General features: G+C 54.7%; 1 protein-coding gene across 2 annotated transcripts in view; it reads left to right on the plus strand.

The window, feature by feature from the left end:
* The window catches only part of ASTN1 (astrotactin 1), a 52170-nt gene extending 30783 nt beyond the window's left edge, over nt 1-21387 (plus strand). For both annotated transcript variants that reach the window (XM_069022828.1, XM_069022829.1), the window contains exons 9-23: nt 5260-5334; nt 5790-5927; nt 6252-6402; nt 7049-7215; nt 7375-7569; nt 7886-8013; nt 10232-10336; nt 10509-10697; nt 13641-13909; nt 14162-14295; nt 14680-14831; nt 15168-15303; nt 15434-15534; nt 16022-16205; nt 20978-21387. In XM_069022828.1, coding sequence (XP_068878929.1) covers nt 5260-5334; nt 5790-5927; nt 6252-6402; nt 7049-7215; nt 7375-7569; nt 7886-8013; nt 10232-10336; nt 10509-10697; nt 13641-13909; nt 14162-14295; nt 14680-14831; nt 15168-15303; nt 15434-15534; nt 16022-16205; nt 20978-21212 — 2359 coding nt within the window. In that variant the 3' untranslated portion in view covers nt 21213-21387. The remainder of the gene's footprint in view (nt 1-5259; nt 5335-5789; nt 5928-6251; nt 6403-7048; nt 7216-7374; nt 7570-7885; nt 8014-10231; nt 10337-10508; nt 10698-13640; nt 13910-14161; nt 14296-14679; nt 14832-15167; nt 15304-15433; nt 15535-16021; nt 16206-20977) is intronic.

The raw sequence follows: 21387 nt of genomic DNA on the forward strand, positions 1-21387 counted from the left end.
AATCAGCTGTGCCTGAATAGTTTCTGACCACTGTTTGTCTAATATGCTCTGAGCCCTCCAGTGCTGGAGTGATGTGCTGCCACCACGGGTCAGTCCCCAGGGAAACCATGTTGGCGCTTGGTCAACAGAGCACGATTTGCCAAATCCCTTGGCAAACTTGGGAGGGACGTGTTCTGGAGATGACCTCTTCTGTTTTCTCAGGGTGGCCTTTTTATCTGAAAACTCATTTCAACCCTTTGGTTTAGCTAGTTTTGCCGTTGGTTTGTTTTTATTTACAGTGCTGACAAGTTGGCTCGGTGTCTGTTCGCTCAGTAGCATCTAATTTTGCTCATGAAGGCGAATTCATCTTTGTACTTCATTGGTGATGGCAGTGAGAAGCTTTTTGTGCTGTGTGTATTTTGGGTACCAGGCTGAGATCCACGCCTCCGCACTGCATCTTTTACCCAGCGTGTCCGGACCCTAAACCTTCTTCAGTTTTTCAAAAACTCAGGTCTTTTTGATCATGGGTAGCAGATACATTTGATCAGCTGCTTTTTCTTTTTTTTTTTTTTTTCTTTTTTTTGGTGTGTGTGTGCTGCTCTTCAGCTGTTTTAAACAAATATGTCTGGTGCTGCTTGTGTGTTCACAGTCTGTCTCCCTGCTTTGATATGCATTGTTAATTAGCTGCTTTTCGGCTCTTACTCTAATGTTTCCCGAGTAGGATGCAGTTTCTAGCAGTCCTACCAGCCCTGCTTCATCTCTGCTCATCAAACCAAATTTCTGTGGTTCTTTTTGTGGTATAACTTCGCCAAAAATCAAACCAGTTCATTCTGTCTTTAGTTAATAAACTGTTACCTGCCTGCATTTGTACTTTTTCATCCCAGCCCTTAGATCCATCACACACACATGTGGCTTTCCCCTCTGCACAAGCAGTTCCCTGGGTGCTCTTTTCAGCCTCCCCCGCTGAGATTTAAGGTGCTCTGCATTGAAGGAGTCTTTATCAATTTACTCTTTCAACTTCTAAGGGGCTTCACCCTGGCCTGGGGAGGTTTTAAGCCAGTTTAAGGTGACATGGTGAACATGTCAGGCTGGGTGCTCTCATCCTGCTGTAACAGATGGCAAACTGCCCCACCCCTGTTCCCCCGCCCGCCCGCAGCCTTGCAGATGTTTTTTCACTCCATCACAGGACCCGAATTAGTGCATCAGCCTGTGCCCTGCTCCCCCAGGTCCCCTCCCGTCCCCTCCTGTCCCCATCCCGCCTCTTCCGCACACACATATCCCCATCCTGGCAGTGCACCTGCTCCTCCTATCCCATCCCCGCTCATCATCTGCTCCCCATCCCACAGAAGAGCGAGGGACACACTGAAGTGACAAGGACAGCACTTTTCCTGCCCAAAGTCTTTTTTTTTTTCTCTCCCTTTTTTTTTCTCTCCCTTTTTTTTCCCCCACCCCTTTTTCTATCTTGTTTTTTCTTTTCCTTGCCTCTTTCCATCCCCTGCTACGTGCCTCGGCTTTGCAAGCTGAAGGACAGCGTGATAAAAAGCTCCTCGTTCTTTCAGATCCTTTTCACCAAACCACCCATCCGCCTCCTCCTCCCGCCTCATTCTCCTCGCAGATTTATGGGCAGCCCAGGGAGAAAGTGCCAGCATTAGCATTTTTAATAATAAAGAGCTGCTTGCAAGGGATGGCAGGGCGGGAGGGGTGGGGGGTGGGAAGGGGAGAGGCACCAGCAGCTGAAACCCGAGCAAAGCTGTTGCAAAGCGAAGTTGGGGAGGAGCCGCAATGGGCCGAGGTGCTCGTGTGACATCTGCTCGCTGCCCTTCCGCCGGCAGGGTCTGGGTGCTGGGTCCAGCTAAAAAAAATAATAACAGAAAGATAACTGATACTATACAATCTCTAACAAGACCCAGGTGCTGGGTCTCCATGGGTCCCCACTTCGGGGTCCTGGGGTGCAGGAGGGGCACAGGTGCCGTGGGGATGCTCTGGTCTGTTCACCCTGGGCCTGAGCTCCTGAGCTGCCGGGGAAGGGGTGGGATCGCAGGTGCAGCTCTGTCCCGGCAGGCACTTGGAGCTGGTGCTTTGTGGCCACGATGGGGTTTGGCGTGGCCATCCTTGTGCTGCACACTGGCTGGAAACCCTGAAGAGCACAGAAGGTCAGGGGACCAGATGTGAAGTCACCTATCTCAGCGTGTACCAACCAACTGCTTTCTCTGCTAGTGACATTTCAGTCAAACTCCTGTGCAGCAGCTTCTCGTGCCTTCTGCAGAGACCCTCTCCTGCAGCCCCTCCAGCCTCTTGCCAGCTCCTCTCAAACCAGCTGCTCCAGGTTAGCTCCTGGTGGTCGCGTCCTGCCAGCGCTGGGCTTATTCCTCCTCCCACCCATCTTGTCTGGAAGAGTTTTGCAGGCAGTGAGGACAAGCTGGAGCACAGTTCTTGATGCTAGAAGTCAGTCTGGCCTCATCCCTTGGAGGCTGCAATTGAAGCATGGCCGGGGCCCTGTTGAGCTGGTTCAAAGCATCACCAGCAGCTCCAGGTTTGGAGGGCTTAGCAGGTGTTTTGTGAGCTTCCATTCAAGCCCAGATGTGGAGCAAAGCATCCAGATAATGGTCCGTCTGGAAAAGCCAAGAGGCTTAAGATCATCCTGGGGACGCACTGGCAGCACTTCAGCCTTGGGAGCTTGCTGGCTGAGTGTGGGGAATTTGCTGGTTCTCAGTTGCCCCGGTAATCCCCCAGTTTGTTGTTTCAGATGCCTGCCTGAGTGCTAAGGCTTGCAGGGAGCTGAGAGCTGTCATTTCTGGCCCATTTAATCCAACCTGATCAGCTGCAGAGCTGCTGATTGGTCCCACCTTTCTTTGTGAGCTCCAAAGACCACGCAGCCAAAATGCCCACCGAGAACAACCCAAACCAGAGCAGTGAGGTGCCTCCAGTGATTGCAGAAAGCAGGCGGGGAGACAGCCGTGTGGGGAGTGTGGGGAGGGACACATCCATGTGGGGAGGGAGGCAGCCATGTGGGGACACGTGCAGAGGAAGGAGGAGGTGAAACAGTGGCAGAGGCACCAGGGGCAAAAGGCCCTGTGGGGGAGGTAAGGTGTGCCTGGGGGAGCAAATGCTGCCCGGTCCTCTGCAGCAGAAGGCAGAAGTCAGCAAGAGTGAGTGGGTGGAAATATCAGTGCTGAGCTCCTGGAGAGCTTCCTTGGAGATGAGGATGGGTGAGTGTCGCTCGTTGAGCCGGAGTTCTTGTGTGGAGGACGTCCCAGGGCCTTTCTGCAGAAGGTGCATGTCCTCACAGACTCAGTGGTGCCTGGCAACACTGGCTCTCTCTTGCCATGTAGGGATGTAGCTAAAGGCTGAACATTGCATTGAAGGGGCTTTTCTTTTCACCCCAATTAAGGGAAAAGTGCGGCAGGCTGGGGAGATGCCACACAGTCCCTTCCTGGAGCACAGAAACCTCTTCCCTGGATCAAAGCCATCATCCCTTTTTACGAGGGCATGTAGGGTTAGGACCGAGGTAATGGGTTCAAACGGACAGAGGACAGGTTTGATTAGGTATTAGAATTTCATCGTAATATCTTCACTGTGAAGGTGCTGAGGCCCTGGCACAGGTTGCCCAGAGAAGCTGTGTCAGCCCCATCCCTGGGAGTGTCCAAGGCCAGGCTGGATGGAGCTTGGAGCAACCTGGTCTAGTGGAAGGGAGATGGAATGAGATGATCTTTGAAGTCCCTTTCAACCCTGGCCATTCTGGGACTCTATGATTACAAGAATTTTAGCCACATTTGGGAATTGCATCCTGGGTGGACACGACATGGCCTTGGGTGCTGATTTCAATCTCCCAGGCGGGTCCAAACACACGACTGGCTCCATGTCCTGGGTGTGTTGGCATCTATGGGCTCCCAGATGTGCCACCAGGCGGGGGCCTGGCAGCCACCGTGCTTCTGCAGCACGTGCCCCAGCTCTGAGCTCTGCTGCAAGCCAAGAGCAGCTCTCCACAACCACTTTTCCACCCGAGTTGAGGGGGAACAATACCTCGCTTCTGTACAGCCTCTGCTTTTGTTCCCGGCCCGACGTGCTCCTCAGAAGCAAGAATAAAACCCATCTGCAGGAGCACTGGAAGGTGGAGGCGTGAAGCATTCGAGGTGTTGGCGAGACACAAGGAGCACATCTCTTTCTGGCCGAAGCTGACCTCGTTCAAGGCAATCCGATCTGTGGGCTGAATGTAATCCCCAGCTCCCAGCTGACTGGGCAGGAGAACAGCATTGTATCCCAGCGAAGAAATGAGAAGGCGTGCTGTAATCCTGCAGTCGGGATTTCTTTATCGTTATTATTTTTGTCCTGGCTGAAATAACTTCAGATTACAAATTAAAGTGCTTGTGCAGGAGAGCCTCTAGAGAAAATCCCTGGGCTTGTCACTGGCACCTGACACTCTGACTCTGAATTTTAGCAGCAGTGATGCGATGGGATGGAAAATCTCCTTCTCTCCCCAGCTCTGAGCTCTTGCAAAGGGGATTTGGAGTTTTGGGGTTCGGGAGCGGGGTTCATGTTGCCTCATTCAAAGCCCACCATGGCTGGGTCTCCTGTCAGTCTCGCTCTGCAAGTGACAGTCTGCCAGCAGGGCTGTGCTGCTGGGGGTTCATGTCCCAAAGGGTGTCCCACTGAAAGGCACCGGCCTCCAAATCTTAGTGGCTCATCATTCATCACCCTGTGCTATCTACAACAGCAGGGGTGGAGGGCATGGGGCCATCAGCTCTCCAGCCTCCTGCTTGGCTCCAAGCTTCCACCTTGCCTCTCAGTCCCCTTTGCAAAGCTCCCCCTCCTGGAACAATGAAGCACGAGGGTAATAAGGCAGGTGGTGAAACTGCGGTCCCAGGCTTGATGTGCTCCCTGGCAAAAGCCTCGCAGAGAGAGGGTCCAGCTGCAGTTTGGTTTTGTTTTTGCAGCTCCATAGCTGTGATGCAAATCCCTAAAACAGGAGCAGGCAGGTGGTACCAAGCATGAAGGGATGTGGGGGTGGCTGGAGTGCACCGTACCCCCAAAATCCAGTTGCGATACATCACTGGCCTATTGGCAGCTTGGGGCTGGGATGAGAGTCTGATGTCGCAGGGACCCCAAAATTGAGATCTCAGATCTGAGGCTATTTTATCCCCTTGTCCCAGCTTGGTTTGAGTCATCCTACCCTAGGACCCTTCTGCAAGTGAGTTGGGGGCTAAGCAGGGGAAGCCTTTTGGGCTGTGAGCGGCAGTGGGGACACGAGGCCGGTGTGATCCTACTGGGTTCCTTTTCCAGGCCGTGGCCGTACACCATCTTCCAGCGCGGCTTTGACTTGGTGCTGGGCGAGCAGCCCTCTGACAAGATTTTTCGGTAAGTGGTGAAGCCAACCTGCTCAGCACATTTTGGGGCTTAAATACAACTCATGCAGGAGGCCCAGCTGGCAGGGCTGAGCACGGCTGTCCTGTGCCACCTCCTGGGGACACGTGAGCATGGCTGGGAAGATGCCCCTGCTGCTGCCATGTGGGTGCTGGGTACCCAGCCGTCCGCTCCTCCTCTCTGTTCACGGTGAGGGCTGAGTTTTCGGCTCTGAAGGAGGGTTTCTATGGAAAATGAAAGTGCCTTTTGTTTTTAAATTACTTAACTTACACGCTATTTTTGGGAATCATTGGGTGTATTTGGAGGAGCCACCCCACTTTACCCTGCCCACACACCTTAGTTTGGGCTGGCATCCCTGCAGGGCAGCAGGGAGGCTCAAGGGCTTGGTTTTGGGCAGAGACAACCTTCCAGGCTCAGCATTTCCCCTTGTGCCCTGCTCTCCCTGGCAGGTTCACCTACACCTTGGGGGAGGGCATGTGGCTGCCCCTGAGCAAGAGCTTCGTCATCCCACCGGCCGAGCTGGCCATCAACCCCTCAGCCAAGTGCAAGACTGACATGACGGTGATGGAGGATGCAGTGGAGGTCAGGTAGGTGGGACAGCAGGGTGAGGGAGTTCAGGAGGGCCTTCAGCAAACAGAGCTGGGATCCCCATCCCACGTTCTGCAGGTGGAGATGAGTACATCCATTAACCTACCCCTGTTTAGTGCCTGCAAAGCTGAGCCTTTGGCAGTATTCCTCCTTATCTCAGTAGCTCCGGCATCCTTCTAAAAGCTTGGCTGCCATCCAGTTCACTGTCAGCCTGAGGAAAACCTGAGCTCTGGAAAAACCCACGCAGCAGCCACGGTCGTGCATGCGTCCACAACGTCTCGTTGAAGCAGTGACACACCTCCTCCTCCTCCTCTTCCTCGCAGGGAAGAGCTGATGACCTCGTCCTCCTTCGACAGCCTGGAGGTCCTTCTCGACTCCTTTGGCCCCGTTCGTGACTGCTCCCGGGACAACGGGGGCTGCAGCAAGAATTTCCGCTGCATCTCGGACCGCAAGCTGGACTCGACGGGCTGTGTGGTGCGTGAGCAAGGAAGGGGGGGCCAGAGAGGGAATCCTTCCTCCCTTAATGCCACTTCAGGGTGGATATTTTGAGGTTGATTTTGTAGCAGGAAGATGTTTTTGGGCTGGCATCTCCTCTGTTGCTGCACACACACACACAGACGAGGCAGTAAGAGTCCATCTGTTTGTTGGCTCTGGGGGAGGCTCCATATCACTCACGTGTGTGCCCTGGCACCACCACAGCTGCTCTGCCCCAAATCTGTGGGGCTGGGGCGCACTGTTGCAATGTCACCAGAGCTGGACATTGGGGTGATGAGGCTGTGTGGACAAACAGTGGGTTTGGAAAGGGCAGTGCTGCTTTGTTGGTCACCGGAGCTGGGTTGCTGGAGAGTGGGGTTGATACCAGCACATTGCCTTGGTGGGGGATGGCTTGGAGGGCTCCCACCTCAGGGGATATGCTCCTGAGGGCTGCAAAGAGGCTTTGGTGCAGGAGGAATATCTTCAGCCATGGATGGTGCTGCTGCTGTCCTCCCTGCAGCCCCTGAGCACTGCTCAGGCTGCAGTTTCCAGTGGAGAGCAGTGCTGGAGCCCTGCCTTCCACCTCAGCCCCAGAGACAGATTTCTTCCCAGGGTTTTTCACCTCTTACTTCCCCCACCCTGCTAGTGCCCAACGGGGCTGAGCCCCATGAAGGATGGCACGGGCTGCTATGACCGTCACGTCGGCGTGGACTGCTCCGATGGCTTCAACGGGGGCTGCGAGCAGCTGTGCCTGCAGCAGATGGTCCCCCTGCCCGAAGACCCCCTGCTCTACAACATCCTCATGTTCTGTGGGTGAGTGACCCACCACCTCCCTGGCCACAGGTGCTGCTGTCCATTGCTGCTGCCGCCCCGAGCTTGTAGGGTTGGGATGGAGGGGGTCTCCTCGGTTCCTGTGGCTGTCCCCACTGTGGGGGGCTGCAGCTGACAGTGGGGCCTGTGCTGGCTTCCCAGGTGCATCGAGGACTACAAGCTGGGCACGGACGGGCGGTCGTGCCAGCTGATCTCGGAGTCGTGCCCTGAGGTGGGGGACTGCGGCGAGCCCCGCGAGCTGCCCATGAACCAGACGCTCTTCGGGGAGATCTTCTATGGCTACAACAACCACTCCAAGGAGGTGGCACCGGGGCAGGTGCTCAAAGGGACGTTCAGGTGAGTTGCAGACGTAGGGAGGGGACCCCAGCAGGGTCAGACCTCACTGAAGAAGGCATGGGAAGGAGCCTGGGGCTGGACCTTAGCAGGCTGCCTGGTCCATCTGTGTCTGGCTTCGCCTTGCAGAAGATGGAGAGGCTGGTGGGGAGGGCGCATCTGACACTTGCCTTCAAGAGCAGACATCTTTTTAATCTGTGCCTGAAGGAAAGGAGAAGTGCCAGGCGTTTCTTTGGGATGGGTCCCTCGCTGGCAGGGATGATCCCAGTCATTTCTGCTGTCCTCCAGCCTTGCTCTTCTCTCTGCAATCCACTTCCAGGCAGAACAACTTTGCCCGGGGCCTGGAGCAGCAGCTGCCGGATGGGCTGGTGGTGGCCACAGTGCCCTTGGAGAACCAGTGCCAAGAGGAGCTCTCCGACCCCATGCCCGACCCTGAGTTCCTCACTGGTGAGTGAGTCCAGCCAGATTCGTGTCTCTCCCAGTGAGGCAGCTGCCAGCTTGTCCAGCTTCAGCACCTGAACCTCCCACAGGATGTATCTACCATGGGATATATCTAGTCTGGCTTCAGCATCCCATGCTCAGCTGCATGTAGAGGAACCAGCAGCCTAAGAGGAAGGCATTAAAAATGAAGGAGAGGCAAAGGCTGTAAATTAATTGTGGGGTGTAAAAGCTCCAGCATCCATCAAATATTTGGGGCATTTGCAAAAGGATTTTTCTTGGGGTTTTTTTTCGGAAGCAAAAAAAGTTTTCCAGCTACCTTTGATTTCTTTGCTAATGTAATGAACCCAGTGCCACCAAACCAAAATGTTTTGGTTTGCTGTGCCAGAGCATCACGGGCCACAAGTGATAAGTTATCGTGGGTTCCCAGAGAGCCTTCAAGGATCTGCCTTTTCTCCAAGTTGCCAGCACCCATAAATAACCTTTGTTTCCTTGGTGTTTGTTGCTGTTGGCTGAAAGGGCCCAGGCATCGAGAAGCTACTAAGGATAGGATGTGGTTAGTAAGGTGTTTTGGTCTCATACGAGACCTTGTGCATTCCCTTTGCCTGGCAGAGCTTCCAGGAGGATTTTGGGGAGCACCCATGGGCTGTATCCAGGGTCTGGTGGGTGCTGCTTGCCCTGACAGGGTGCATGGTGATGAAGGTGTGCGTGCAGGCGGGTTCACCAGGGAGGAGGGTGCTGGTGGGATCTTGCAGGGCTGAGCTTCCCCAAGAGAGCTGGATGGGTGGGTCACTCCTGCTTCCCTGGGGATGCTCCACCCTGCCTGGGGATGCTGGAGAACACCTGCCTGCCAGTGGGGCTCTCCTGCCTGTGACATGGATGTAAGGAAGGCACTGCCACCTCAGCCCCAGCATCACAGTGGGACCAGCACTTCACTGGCAGTTATGCTGGGGAGGTAAAAGCCAGTAAATTATCCTATTCATTTCCCACTGCTCTGCTGGCATTTGTGGCTGATTAAGGGGGGAAAAAAAAGAAAAAAAAAAAAAAAAAAGGGGGAAAAAAAGGAAAATAAGTAAAATATTCTGTGCTTGTCAGAAGCAGATCTGGATATGGCTGTGAATACACGGGAGGCAGAGCTGCTGAGTAAGGAAGGGCTGTTTTTACATAAACACTTTGCATGGAAGAGCAAGGCTTTGAAGCTGTCGGCAGCAGCCAGCGCTGAAGAGAGAGGCGCTGGAAGGCAAAGGATCTTATCCTGCTTATCCTCTGCCTTCAGTTCTTGTTCAGAGGGGGGGATGCCCGCTGTTATCCTCCTGAACTCCTGCTGGGTGCCTGTTTAGCAGCAGAGTTTGCCGGGCGGAGGCGTGACGTGCAGGCTGTGCAGCACCGGAGCTGCGAGGGAGGGGGTGGCCTGTCCCAGCATCCTGCTGTGGCACTCTGGGGATGCTCTGGTCACCAAATTCAGAGCTGTGAGCACCCTTCAGGTCCCGTGCTGGGCCTTTGTCTGAGCCTTGGTGGCCTCTCTGTCCCTCTGCTCGTGGAAGCTGAGCTGCCATGGGCCTTGGGCAGGAATAAGTGGCCACCCAGCCCGTGGCCTCCATGAATTTCTGGCTTCCCACAGCTAACATGGCTGAAGAACAGGATGTCTTTGAAGGAGAAGGACAAGCCCTGGGTCCTGTTCAGCCCCAGCATTTCCATAATGTCCTGAAGGAACATTAGCATCAACAGGCGAGCCATTTCCCCGTCCATCTGTTGCCCACTTAGCTCAGTCCCAGCCGAAAGGGACCCAGGGTCTCTTGGCCAGTCGCACTTGGGCACGCGTGGCGTGACGGTGACCGTTCCCAGGCCTGCAAACAGCTCATTAAAAAGCGCAGCTCTCATTAGTGAAATAATTAGCACACCTGGGCATGCCTTGGGAGTGGGCACTGGGAAGGAGGCAGGAGGGGATGGAGGAGGAGGCTCATTATCTCCCAGCGCAGAGCCCCAGACGGCAGAATGAAACAAGCCTACGTGTTTTCCTTCAAAGCCATCATTTTAATTTCTGGGGACCACCTGACCCTCAGCTCTCAGTGCCTCCCTGGGGGCATGTGGTGTGTACACAACCCTTTTCCCTGGCTTCTTCCCACCTTGCTGGCTGTGTTGCCCCAGGCACGAAGGGCTGCAGCCATGCCCACAGTGAGGTATGGCTAGCCAGTGGCACTGAGTCCCTGTGTCCCTTCTCTGGCAGGGATGGTGAACTTCAGCGAGGTGTCTGGGTACCCCCTCCTGCAGCACTGGAAGGTGCAGTCCATCATGTACCATGTCCGGCTCAACCAGATGACCATCTCCCAGTGTAAGTGTGCAGGGACAGGCGGAATAAGGGGAGGAAGGATGGCAAGAGGTGATGTAGCCTTCTGCTGGCAGGTGATGGGCTCAAAGGCTGGTTGCCCATTGCAAGTGTGTAGGGAGGTGGCAAGGGCTTGATGGGCTCTGGGAGCTGGGTGTCTCCTCCATCTACTTCCCAGCCTTCAGCAATGCTCTCCACTCTCTGGATGGAGCTACCTCCCGTGGAGATTTCGTGGCGCTGCTGGACCAGTTTGGCAACCACTACATCCAGGAGGCAGTGTACGGCTTCGAGGAGTCCTGCTCCATCTGGTATCCCAACAGGCAGGTCCAGCGGCAGCTCTGGCTGGAGTATGAGGACATCAGCAAAGGTAGGAGTCCTGCTTACCCTTGGAAAGGGCACTCACAGCCACCCCAGGGGAGTGGGAAGCGGGGGTTTGCTTTTGGCACAGCAAGGAAAGTGCCCTGCCTGTGCCAGGACTGCGTCTCCCACGTCATTGTCTCACTTAGACCCTGCTCTTTCACCCTTTGGAGCCAGACAGAGGATTCCCATGGATTGCAGCAGGGACTAGTCCAGGCCAAAAAGAAAGATCAATACCCACAGCCCCAGGGAGATGAAAAACAAGTGCACCAACCCTGCCAAGCCATCCTGCCTCATTCTGGACTTAACTGTTGTCTTTAATCTTGTTCTTCCCTTCCTTTTGTCTCTGCCATATCTGCTCTCTTCCACTTGCATCCCACAGCCAGACTTTCCTCCCTCCAATGTGTTTCCTTCTCCCGGGCTGTCAGCACTGTGCTTTTAATGCCTGGGAATTAGTTGGGAGCTGGGAAGTTCCTCATGGTGCAGAGGGCATCTGGCACTGCTGCATCTCCTCCGGTGCCCTGGCTGCAGTGAGCTGTGAGGGATCCCCAGTGGAAGAAGAGGTGGTGCCCGCTTGGAATGGCAGCTTTACAAAAGCTGAGGCAGCCTAACTCCTGCCTGCTGTCATCTGTCCTCAGGACCATGGCAACTTGGTCTAGTGGAAGGTGTCCCTGCTCGTGGCAGGAGACTGGAACGAGATGGTCTTCAATGTCCCTCCCATTCCAAACTATTCTCAGATTCTGTGATTTTGCAGTCTCTTGTGCTGGCCTCAGCAAAGCTGCCTGCAGGCATTTTCCTGCCTGTGCTGGGCATGGTGGGTTGCAGCAGCCAGGCTTGGGCAGCAAGCAAAAGCCAGCTCCCAAGCCTGGACATGGGGAATGCTGAGCAGAGCTGCTGCTTTTTAGGTGATCTTGGTTTGCTGCTCCTGCCCAGGAATTCCCAGGTGCAAGCAGCGTGGGCTTGGAGCTCACAGGCACCATGACAGACACATCATTTCCATCATGAAGCTTCCTAATTCTCAGTATTGGCACCAGCCTGTGGTGCTGCTCTTGCTATGTCCCAGCCACAGAGACATTTGTTATGTCCCCAGGGCTCTTGTGTGGGAAGGGCTTCTTTCAAAGCCTGAGTCTGGACCCTGTGGGCTCAGGCCTCCTGGAGTCTGGACTTCTTCACAAGCCCACCAGGAAGAGTACAGACCCGTTGCTGTTTTGGCTGTAGGCTGTCTCCAGATGTAGCACCTCTTGATTACAAGTACTTCTTTTATTCTCCTGCAATTTCCTCCTCTTTGATTTTCCTGCTTGGAGGCTTTTCAGGTCTGGCAGCCTTTTCCTACCCACAATATCACATTTCGGTTTCACTCCGGCACCTGCCACTTTCCTTCCTTTGCTTTTTGTTTGCAAACGTCAGGGGCTGGATATTGATTGAGAAATTGCAAGAGACAAATCATTCCCCGGCTCCTCTGCTTTTCCTCAGTGCCTGCTAAGCTGCAATTCACAGCCAGCCTAAAGTGATCCATCTCCAGCTTCCTGGGGGAGCAGAGCAACACTTTTGTGTCCCAGCTTTTGTTTTAACAGCCTTGTTTTCTTTGCAGGAGCCTCGAGGACGGGCTAGTGCTGGCCTGTTTCTCCACAGATCCTTGCTATAGGGAGACTTTCCTATTGAGCCATGGACATGCTCCATGGTGGCTCCCCACAGCAGCCAGCCCGTGCCAAGTGACCACTAGCGATGGCCTGAGCCTGTCCTTGGGGGTGAGGCTTTGCCTGGTTGTCCTTCAGCTTCCTCCAACCCCACCAACTGCTGTCAGTGGTCCCTCTAGGCCCCTCTTTCTTCTGTATAAATCCAGGGCCATCCTTTGGCAGGGGTTTTGTGTGCAGAGCACTGTTTCCCGTCATGGCAAGGCTCGCCATGGCAGGGTGATGCTACCCAGGGCGCAGCAGCAATGGGCAGATTTTACCTTTTTGACTTCTGTGCAAGGGCTGAAGATACTGGACTCTTGTGCCAAAATACTTCCTGCTGTGGGAACGCTGGAGAAAAGGCCACTGAGTGCAGGGTCTGGCTCGCTGCCCTGTGCCTTGGGGACATGGTGGCACCCAGTGTCAGGCATCCTTGTGCAGAGCTGGGAAAAGCATAGACTGTGTCGATGCTTTCCTGCTGCACTGTTGTTTTCTGAGCCTGTTAGGTTGCAGGGTCACCTGAGGGTTGGCAGGGTAGAACCTGCTCCCCATCTCCATTTCCCTGAGTGGGGACTGAGTGTAAGAGGGCTGGAGGGGCTGGACGGGGGCTCAGTGGGTTTGCAGCCATCTCGGGAGCTTTCTGGGCATCATGAGGCAGCATTGGCAGGTCTTCCCTGCTCACTCTGAGCTCTTCGGTGCTGCTGACTGCAGACCTTTGTGGGGGGGCCGCAGGTCAGCATCACTGCTGTTCCCCCTGGCCTGACACTCTTTGTCTCTGGTCTCCAAAGCGCTCTGTGGCATCAGTTTTGGTTGGGATCCGAAGGAGAGGAGTGGAGAATTCAGCTGTAGGGCCAGGAGGGCTTCTGCAGGAGAGCAGCTCGGCAGGGGGCTCTGGTGGGGAGTCAGTGTGATGTGAAGGTGCCCAGGCAGGTCCTTCACGAGTGTCCAGCCACGTGAAGGAGGCTCCCTCTCGTGGGGACCTGCTGCAAGGGTGGTCTGTCCCAGGCCAGGTGTAGGGATGGGGCTGGGGAAACTGAGGCACCGGGAGACCAGAGGACCTGCAGTCACAGAGGCCAGGGTGGGCTTTTCAGTCCTGATTCCTCCTCTGAACACCAGTGAGCATTCCATCCCTACAGAGCAAACAGCTCTTAAGGATACAGGGAGCTCTTTGGAAGAACTGCCTCTCTCCTGGGTGGAAGGCAGAGCTCCAGCCCCCTCATATTCCATCATCCATGGCTTGGAGCCCACCCTGGTGTCACTTTTTTCCCCCCCTTCTCCAGGCAACTCCCCCTCAGACGAGTCAGAGGAGCGGGAGCGGGACCCCAAGGTGCTGACATTCCCCGAGTACATCGCCAGCCTCTCGGAGTCCGGCACCAAGCGCATGGCAGCCGGCGTGCGGATGGAGTGCCAGAGCCGCGGGCGCTGCCCCTCCTCCTGCCCGCTCTGCCACGCCGCCTCCAGCCCCGACGTGCCAGCCGAGCCCATCCTGCTGGAGGTCACCAAAGCAGCCCCCCTCTACGAGCTGGTCACCAACAACCAGACCCAGCGGGTGAGGAGCCGCGTGCTGGGGGTGGCGGAGTGGGCAGGAGGGGTGGCAGGACGGCGGCGTGGTTGTCTTTGGAGGCAGCTTGCCCAGATGGCATCATGTCAAGCCGTGGCAGCCCTTGCCCATTGGCCAGCCCTGCTCTCCAGGGTGGATGGACTGTGCTGAGCCCACCAGGGGATGGATGAACACTGGCACAAACGCTGGCGGGATGGGAGCTTGCCTGCCCAGTGCTCAACCCCTTCTCCTCTCTCCCAGCTCCTGCAGGAGGCCACCATGAGCTTGCTGTGGTGCTCGGGCAGCGGGGATGTCATCGAGGACTGGTGCCGCTGTGACTCGAGTGCCTTCGGGGCTGACGGGCTGCCCACCTGTGCGCCTCTCCCACACCCCATGTAGGTCTCCACACGTGCCCAGCGTGGCTCTTTGGTGCAATGGGTCTGCAAAGAGGTGGTCATGGCCAACAGTGTGGTGGCAGGAGGTGGTGGGGCTTGTGTGCCTTTATGGGATGGGTTTGCAAACTGATGGGTGACCTGGAAATCAGGCAGAGAGTACAGAGTTGCAGTGTCTTTTCTAAGTTCAGCTGAGGACTGCAGAGCTGGCTGTGGATCCACCCTGGTAAAGCAACCCCAGTGAATGAGTCCTTTGGACCAGCACGCCCAGAGCCAGGAGGGGAAAGGGAGGGGAAGTCACTTCTCTCCTGAGGTTGCTCTCTGCTGTGAGTTAATGGCTTTGAATCCCTTTTGTTGTGAGAGAGTAATGCAAAAATTGTCCCCCAGCCTGCGTCTCTCCACTGTACATGAGCCCAGCAGCACACTGGTGGTACTGGAGTGGGGCCACTCGGAGCCCCCCATTGGGGTGCAGATCGTCGACTACCTCCTCCGCCAGGAGAAGGTCACCGACAGAATGGACCACTCCAAGGTGGAGACAGGTGAGTGGGGACTCCACTGCTTCTCTAGGGAGAGTGGGACGGAGATGTTAGAAGATGGAGATGTTCCTCTTTGCAAGGGGATGCTGCAACAAGTCAAACATCCTGTGGAAGAGAGAGCAGCCCTTCTCCTGCCCACCATGCTGCAGAAGGGGCAGCTCCATACCATGGGGGTGAACTCTGCTGGAAAAGCAATGGGTCCAGCTTTACCCCAACTTCATGCATTAGCCTTGGTCGCCCTTGGCACCAGGCAGCCTGTGTGGTAGCAGGCACAGGCTCTCCACAGCCCTGGGGACACCTGTGTCATCGCCAGTGGCACATCCTCCCCTCTCTCCCTAGAGACGGTGCTGAGCTTCGTGGATGACATCATCTCTGGTGCCAAGTCACCCTGTGCCATGCCAGCCCAAGTGCCTGACAGACTCTCCTCCACCATCTCCCTCATCATCCGCTGCTTGGAGCCCGACACCACCTACATGTGAGTGTCCTGTGCCACGCCTGTGGCAGTGCCGACACCCTGACTGTGGTCATCCTGCTTGATGCTGCCTTGATGTATTTCCATGTGGTCTTGGGAGCCCAGAGCTTCAGTTTTTTCCCTTCTCATCCAGGTTCACACTCTGGGGAGTTGACAACACAGGAAGACGTTCCAGGTCCAGTGATGTGACGGTCAAGACGCCCTGCCCTGTGGTAGATGATGTGAAAGCTCAAGGTGAGATGGAGGGAGCTGCTGGACTGTGGTGCTTGGGACTGACAGCAGGGAGTTCTCCCTTCCAGCACAGTCCCATACACGTCTCGTGTCCTGGCTGTAACATCTCCTGCACCCACCGTGGCCCAGGAGCTGCCCCGTGGTGTGGAGGGCTGAGATGGGGGGCCTCAGGAGGCATATGTCCTCTGAAAGTGAATAAATGGTGTTTCACTAACACTACCTGATGGTGCCACCCATTTCTTCTCTTAATTAGACCAAATTGTGGGAAGCTAACCTGGGCTGAGTCCAGGGAATGCCGTCTAGTCTGTTGCTCCTCTGTTGGGACCTTGTCCTGATACGATATAAATCATAACTCATTGGACAAATCTTGGTTCTGGTCTTGGTTTCCCTAGAACTGAGCTACTGAGCTTTATATATATAATAAAGCCTGGTGGGCTTTATTCATGCCTTTCCTTGCCCCCCCCTGAACACCCCCTGTCCTTCTGCCCAGAAATAGCAGACAAGATCTACAACCTCTTCAACGGCTACACGAGCGGCAAGGAGCAGCAGACAGCCTACAACACTCTGCTGGACCTGGGCTCCCCCAGCCTCCACCGAGTCCTTTACCACTACAACCAGCACTACGAGAGCTTTGGGGAGTTCACCTGGCGCTGTGAAGATGAGCTGGGGCCCAGGTAGGCTCGGGAGCTGAGCTGGCTAGGCAGGCAGGCCTGCCCATCAGCAAGCTTGTCCCTCATGGATATTGGCCACCAGGAAGGCATCTCTTTAGCAAGTGTCATGACACGATGATGGGTGATAGAGTGTCACAGTGGGGTTTCTGTTTTGCTGGATGCTGTGCACGTGCAAGGAGCATGAACATAGGACAAGGTGGAAAGTGGCTGACTGTTGTCAACCCAGCGTCCTTGTCCATCCCCTCAGCCCCACACTGTCCCTAGAGTGTGGCCAAGTATGCTCGTGCTATGCAGAGTGGCAAAGGGATGGGATTCTCTCTTTCCCTTGGTAGCTGATGCCACAGGCAAAAAGGCAGAAGGTCTTGGAAAAATAATGCCCCTTTGAGGAGTGGAGATCGGATTCTGCCTTTTCCTGGGCTTTGGCTTGAGTTGAATGCACCTCTGTGTGCTGAGCTCTGTCAACTTCTGGTCCCCAGCAGGCAGAGGACTGACTTGAGGTCTGAATTGTGCATTTCCTCACTTTTGGTCCACATCTGTGGTTGTGTGGGGGTGACACGAGTGTTTTTGGTGCCCAGGCAGTGCTGAGCTGCCACAGCAGGTTTTGGAGGAGTGTGTCCTGAGCTCTTCCTGTCTGAAATAGTCCCTTTGTGCCTTCATGGGCACCAGGTCTTCTCCTCAGGCTTCTCCAGGTCACTGAAGCCCCTCCAGCTGCCTGAGAATGTCCCAGGCTTGTGGAGATAGCCAGATGTTCCCTTCTCCCCGTGTCCTTCAGCATCTGCTTTAGTCTGCGTGGTTTCCCAGTAACGCAGATGATTCCAGTCAGTTTAGCAAGCTGGGCTGAGAGGTTGCGTGGGCTGCAGTGGTGTTTCATAGCATCTGGCCTCCAAAGAACCAGAGCTGTGACCTCATCTGGAAATCAGGGTTACTTTCAAATGTACGTCAACAGGAGCTCCTGTGTGTGAAATTCATGGCCTCCACCTTACACCACGCCCCATACCTCCTCTTGCTGGTCTCACCACTGTCTGTCTTCCAGCCCTGCTTCTCCAGGTGATCACTTGTGTGTTTCTAGCAGAGGACAGGAGATTCTCTGTACATTCTCTGTCCTCCAAACCTCTGCTAGTCAGTCAGAGACACTCAGCAAATAGCTTGTGCCTGTCTTGCATTTAGTGCCTTGGACTTGTCTCCTGGTCATGCCCAGGTCCTTCACGCCCTGGAGCGAAGCTGGGGTCTCTTCTCTTTCCCCTTTTCCATTTGTGTCCTAAGAAATATGAGCTCTTTGAGGCACAACCTCCAAGCTCAGTAGTGACATCCCAGCACAGATGTCTGCCATTTCTAGGGCAGAGGCTCCCAGCAGCTCCTCTGCCCAGGGTTGCCTCATTCCCCTGACACCAAGTGGGATCAGCAGGCTTGGACTTACGTCTCACCTTTGTCTCAGTCCCAGCTGTGGGGATGCCGCTCTGTCTCCACTTCCAGATGTGAAATCCAGCCCCAGTTTGCACAGACCATCTGACATCTGTTGTGGTGATTTGCATGGGGAGCACATAAAATTCCTTACGTGGCAGACTGGAGTCGTCACAGAGCTGCTGCCATCACAGAGGCTGAAAGTTGCCACTGCTGTTCTCTGCCCCAGCGAGGAAGCCGAGGACCAGCCAGAACACGGGGTGGAAGCTGCCTCCTCGAGCCCCGCGAGGCAGAGGTGCATTGGCACGGAGCAGCCAGAAATGCCACTGAGTTGCCCAAATGATACCATTTGCTGCGTGGATCTACGAGCCAGAGGGTTAACTGCACCCTCTGGAAACGCTGGAGTGCTTAGGATAGGATGACGCAAGTTGCTGATGAAGTGTTTGCAGCTCGAACTACTTGGAAAGAGGCATTTAGGCAGCTGCAGCGGGTTCTGGTGATGACAAATCTTGGAAAGCAGACCTCCTGTTTGATCGTCTGCGAGGGCGAAGCACCCAGACTGGTGGTGACAGGACAAATCACTTGCAGATGACATTATTTAGCCAGCAGACAGTGTTTGTTTGACTGTTACTGATGCTCCTTTGAAGTCGTGGATGTGGACCCACGCGACTGACTCTACCATGTCCCTCCTTCTCCACACATCCAGGCCTCCTCCTTCTCTGCTCATTTGGGGTGCACTCAGCTCCCTTCTTGGCAGTGCTGGCTACTGGACTGAAGAAGCATAACTTGTCATGAGTGCACAGATAACTTGTCCGAGGCTACGAAAGCAAATCGCTCCCTCACACTCTGAGAAGGGATGCAGAGAGTCCTGGTCTTTGCATAAGGAAAGGAAATGGAGAAAAAAGCAAGCAATAAGTGGAAGCTGGATTTGGTGCAAAGCCTAGTGAAGTCTGGCGGTGCCTATGGGCTTTGAGCCAAAATCTGTGGGACCATTTAAGGTAGAAATTCCCATGAGGGTACCTGTAATGCTGGAGGAGGAGAGGCACTTGTGGCACCTTGCTCAGGTGTCAGATGCAGAGACCAAGACAAGTGAGAGCTTGGCTATTTTCTCATGGCTGGCCAGCTTGGGTGTCTGTCTCCAGAGCCAGCACCATGCTAAGCACTCTCTGGCATGCCCTGGACACGAGCTCTGGGGTGGCAGGTGTCATGTGGCTGCAGAACTGGACAACCTTTCAGTGGCTCCAGATTGGGCCCTTGGAGCTGCGGTCACATCCAAACCTTGAAAGGTTTGCTCTCCAGGAAAGCCAAGGTTGGCTCTGGCTGGACTTGGGGTAAATTAATTCCTCTCCAAGCAGCTCTGCCATGGTGTACCTGGCCTGGAGGGAGGTTTGGAGAGGCAGTGCATGTTCCTTCATGGTTGGTACACACACCCATGAACTGTCAAACCAGCCCTCCCGGCTTATCCTAAGTAAGAATGTCCAGTAAGAATGTGATTTTTTCCTTCAGCATCATGATTTGTGACTGCTGCCTGTTCTGGGCTGAGCAGAGGCTGAGTTAGTTACCAAGGGGGTGTATCTTCTCTTCCCTGAGTATTCTAAACCACCAGCTGACCTTGTAGCTGGGTAGGAAACTTATCCCAGCTCATCACTTAAACTTTTGTCTGGGTTTCCAGGCACGTGAGATACCAAGATGCTTCATTTGAATCCACTGCCTCCACAGTTGCCAGATTCCCTGGAGATCACCCAAAGTGCGAGACAAGTTTAAAATGAACACAATGTGTTTTATCTGTATGAACTGATTCTCTTGATAAAAACATTAGAAGCATGATTTTAAGAGGAGAAATTTGCAAAGAAGAGAACACTACTTAGGTCATGTTTGGCCATGATCCTCTGCGCTGTTCCAATGTCTCATCCAATACAAGAGGCTGGTAATTTAGTGCTTTCTCACTACCAGGACAAGCCTGCACTGAGGTTATGATGCTCTGGGTGTGCTGTATGTCTGTTGCAGAAGATGGATTCATCCTGGACTTCCTCTCCCTCTGCCACCTGACCATCTCTCAAGGCTTCCTTGGCTGGGTTGTGGCTCTTTACAGACTGCTGCTGCAGTGACTTGCCTTTCTTCATGTGGTTCTCCACAACTGGAAGCTGCAAAACACACGTGCAAAGAACCAGGGAGCTCTGCCACATCCCCCGCTCCCTCAGAGATTTTTGGATGTGTCCGATGTATGCCCCAGTGTATCCCTTCTGGTTTGCACAGTGTCCTGTAGGACACGTTTCCTAAACTGCTGCTAAGCATTACGAGTCGTGTGGCGGGAGTGTCATTCTCTGTACTGATGTCTTGTGGTATCGCATCCTATGTGGATCGCAATTTTTATCTCACCTTCAGCCTTCCACACAGACCCTCACGAGCCAGGCATGATGTTCTGATCTGGATTTTTTCTTTTCTTAAATCTCCCTCATCTTCTGGGGTGTCCTGGCATGCTGGTCCCAGCACTGTGCATTTCTGGCACTGGCTGGAGAAGTTGTGGATGCCCCATTCCTGGAAATGTTCAAGGCCAGGTTGGGGCATGGAGCAACCTGGTCAAGAGGAAGGTGTCCCTGCCACGGGACAGGGGAGTGGAACAAAATGATCTCTTCCAACCAAACCATTTTGTGATTCTGTGTCCTACACCAAGCCATGAACCAGCATAGCTCCTGATTATGCAGCACATACAGGAGAGGACACACATGGTGACACTGTTCTGGGCTGGCCATATATGTCACGCCTGACACTCTTTAGCATTTATCCCCACTGCCCACAGTGCTATTGGCTCCCAGTTTCCCATCCTGTTACATTTGGGGTCCAGTAGCTGCAACAGTGACAGGTGGTGCCACTTGAGTCCTTGGTGATATCCACCCCAAGGAGGTGCTGGGAGTTTCACAGCTACACCTGTGACTGTCTCCTTAACAAACTCGCAGCAAACCTGGCCTTGCGTGGGTGGCACATGGTGGAAGAAGAGGGACAGGACAGGGAAGTGTGAGTCATAAGACCAGTGCAGCAGGCCCAGCACTGCCATGGTGACATGGGTATCTCTGCCCTGGGTAGGGGCTATTCTCACATGGATTTAGCTTGCAGTGCTGCCTTGGGGATGGTGTGTCCCCCCCAGCCCTGCCATCCCTTCCTGTCCTGGCAGCATTAGGCTCCGCTCAGTTGCTCTTGCATTATCTCTTCTCCCTCAAGGAGCTCCCATGGTGTCCTTAACTATCTTTACTTTTCTCTCCTCATACATTCCTCCTGTCCTTCCTGCCATCCTCTCCGTGGTGTCTCCATCACCCCCGCCACCCCTCGCTGTCCATCGCCCCCCTGGCATCTCCCCTTGCCCGCCCTCACTGCAGGAAGGCTGGCCTCATCCTCTCGCAGCTGGGGGACCTCAGCAGCTGGTGCAATGGCCTCCTGCAGGAGCCCAAGATCAGCCTCCAGCGCTCATCCCTCAAGTACCTCGCCTGCCGCTACAGCGAGATCAAGCCCTATGGGCTCGACTGGTCGGAGCTCAGCCGGGACCTCAGGAAGACGTGCGAGGAGCAGACGCTGAGTGTCCTTTACAATGACTATGGTGACAAGGACTACTGAGGGTTCTGGGCACCTGCTCTCAGGCTGGCCTTCCCATGGGCATTTCTGAGGGTTTTACACACGGACCCATGGAGGGGGAGGGTGTCACTGATGTTTCTGGAGGCAAGAATTTGGACTGGGGAGCAAAACTGGCTGCTCTGTGCAGGACTGATTCAGTATTAGTTTCTTCTTCAAC

This window comes from Aphelocoma coerulescens, chromosome 8, assembly GCF_041296385.1.
Source record: "Aphelocoma coerulescens isolate FSJ_1873_10779 chromosome 8, UR_Acoe_1.0, whole genome shotgun sequence".
NCBI classification, from domain to species: Eukaryota; Metazoa; Chordata; class Aves; order Passeriformes; family Corvidae; genus Aphelocoma; species Aphelocoma coerulescens.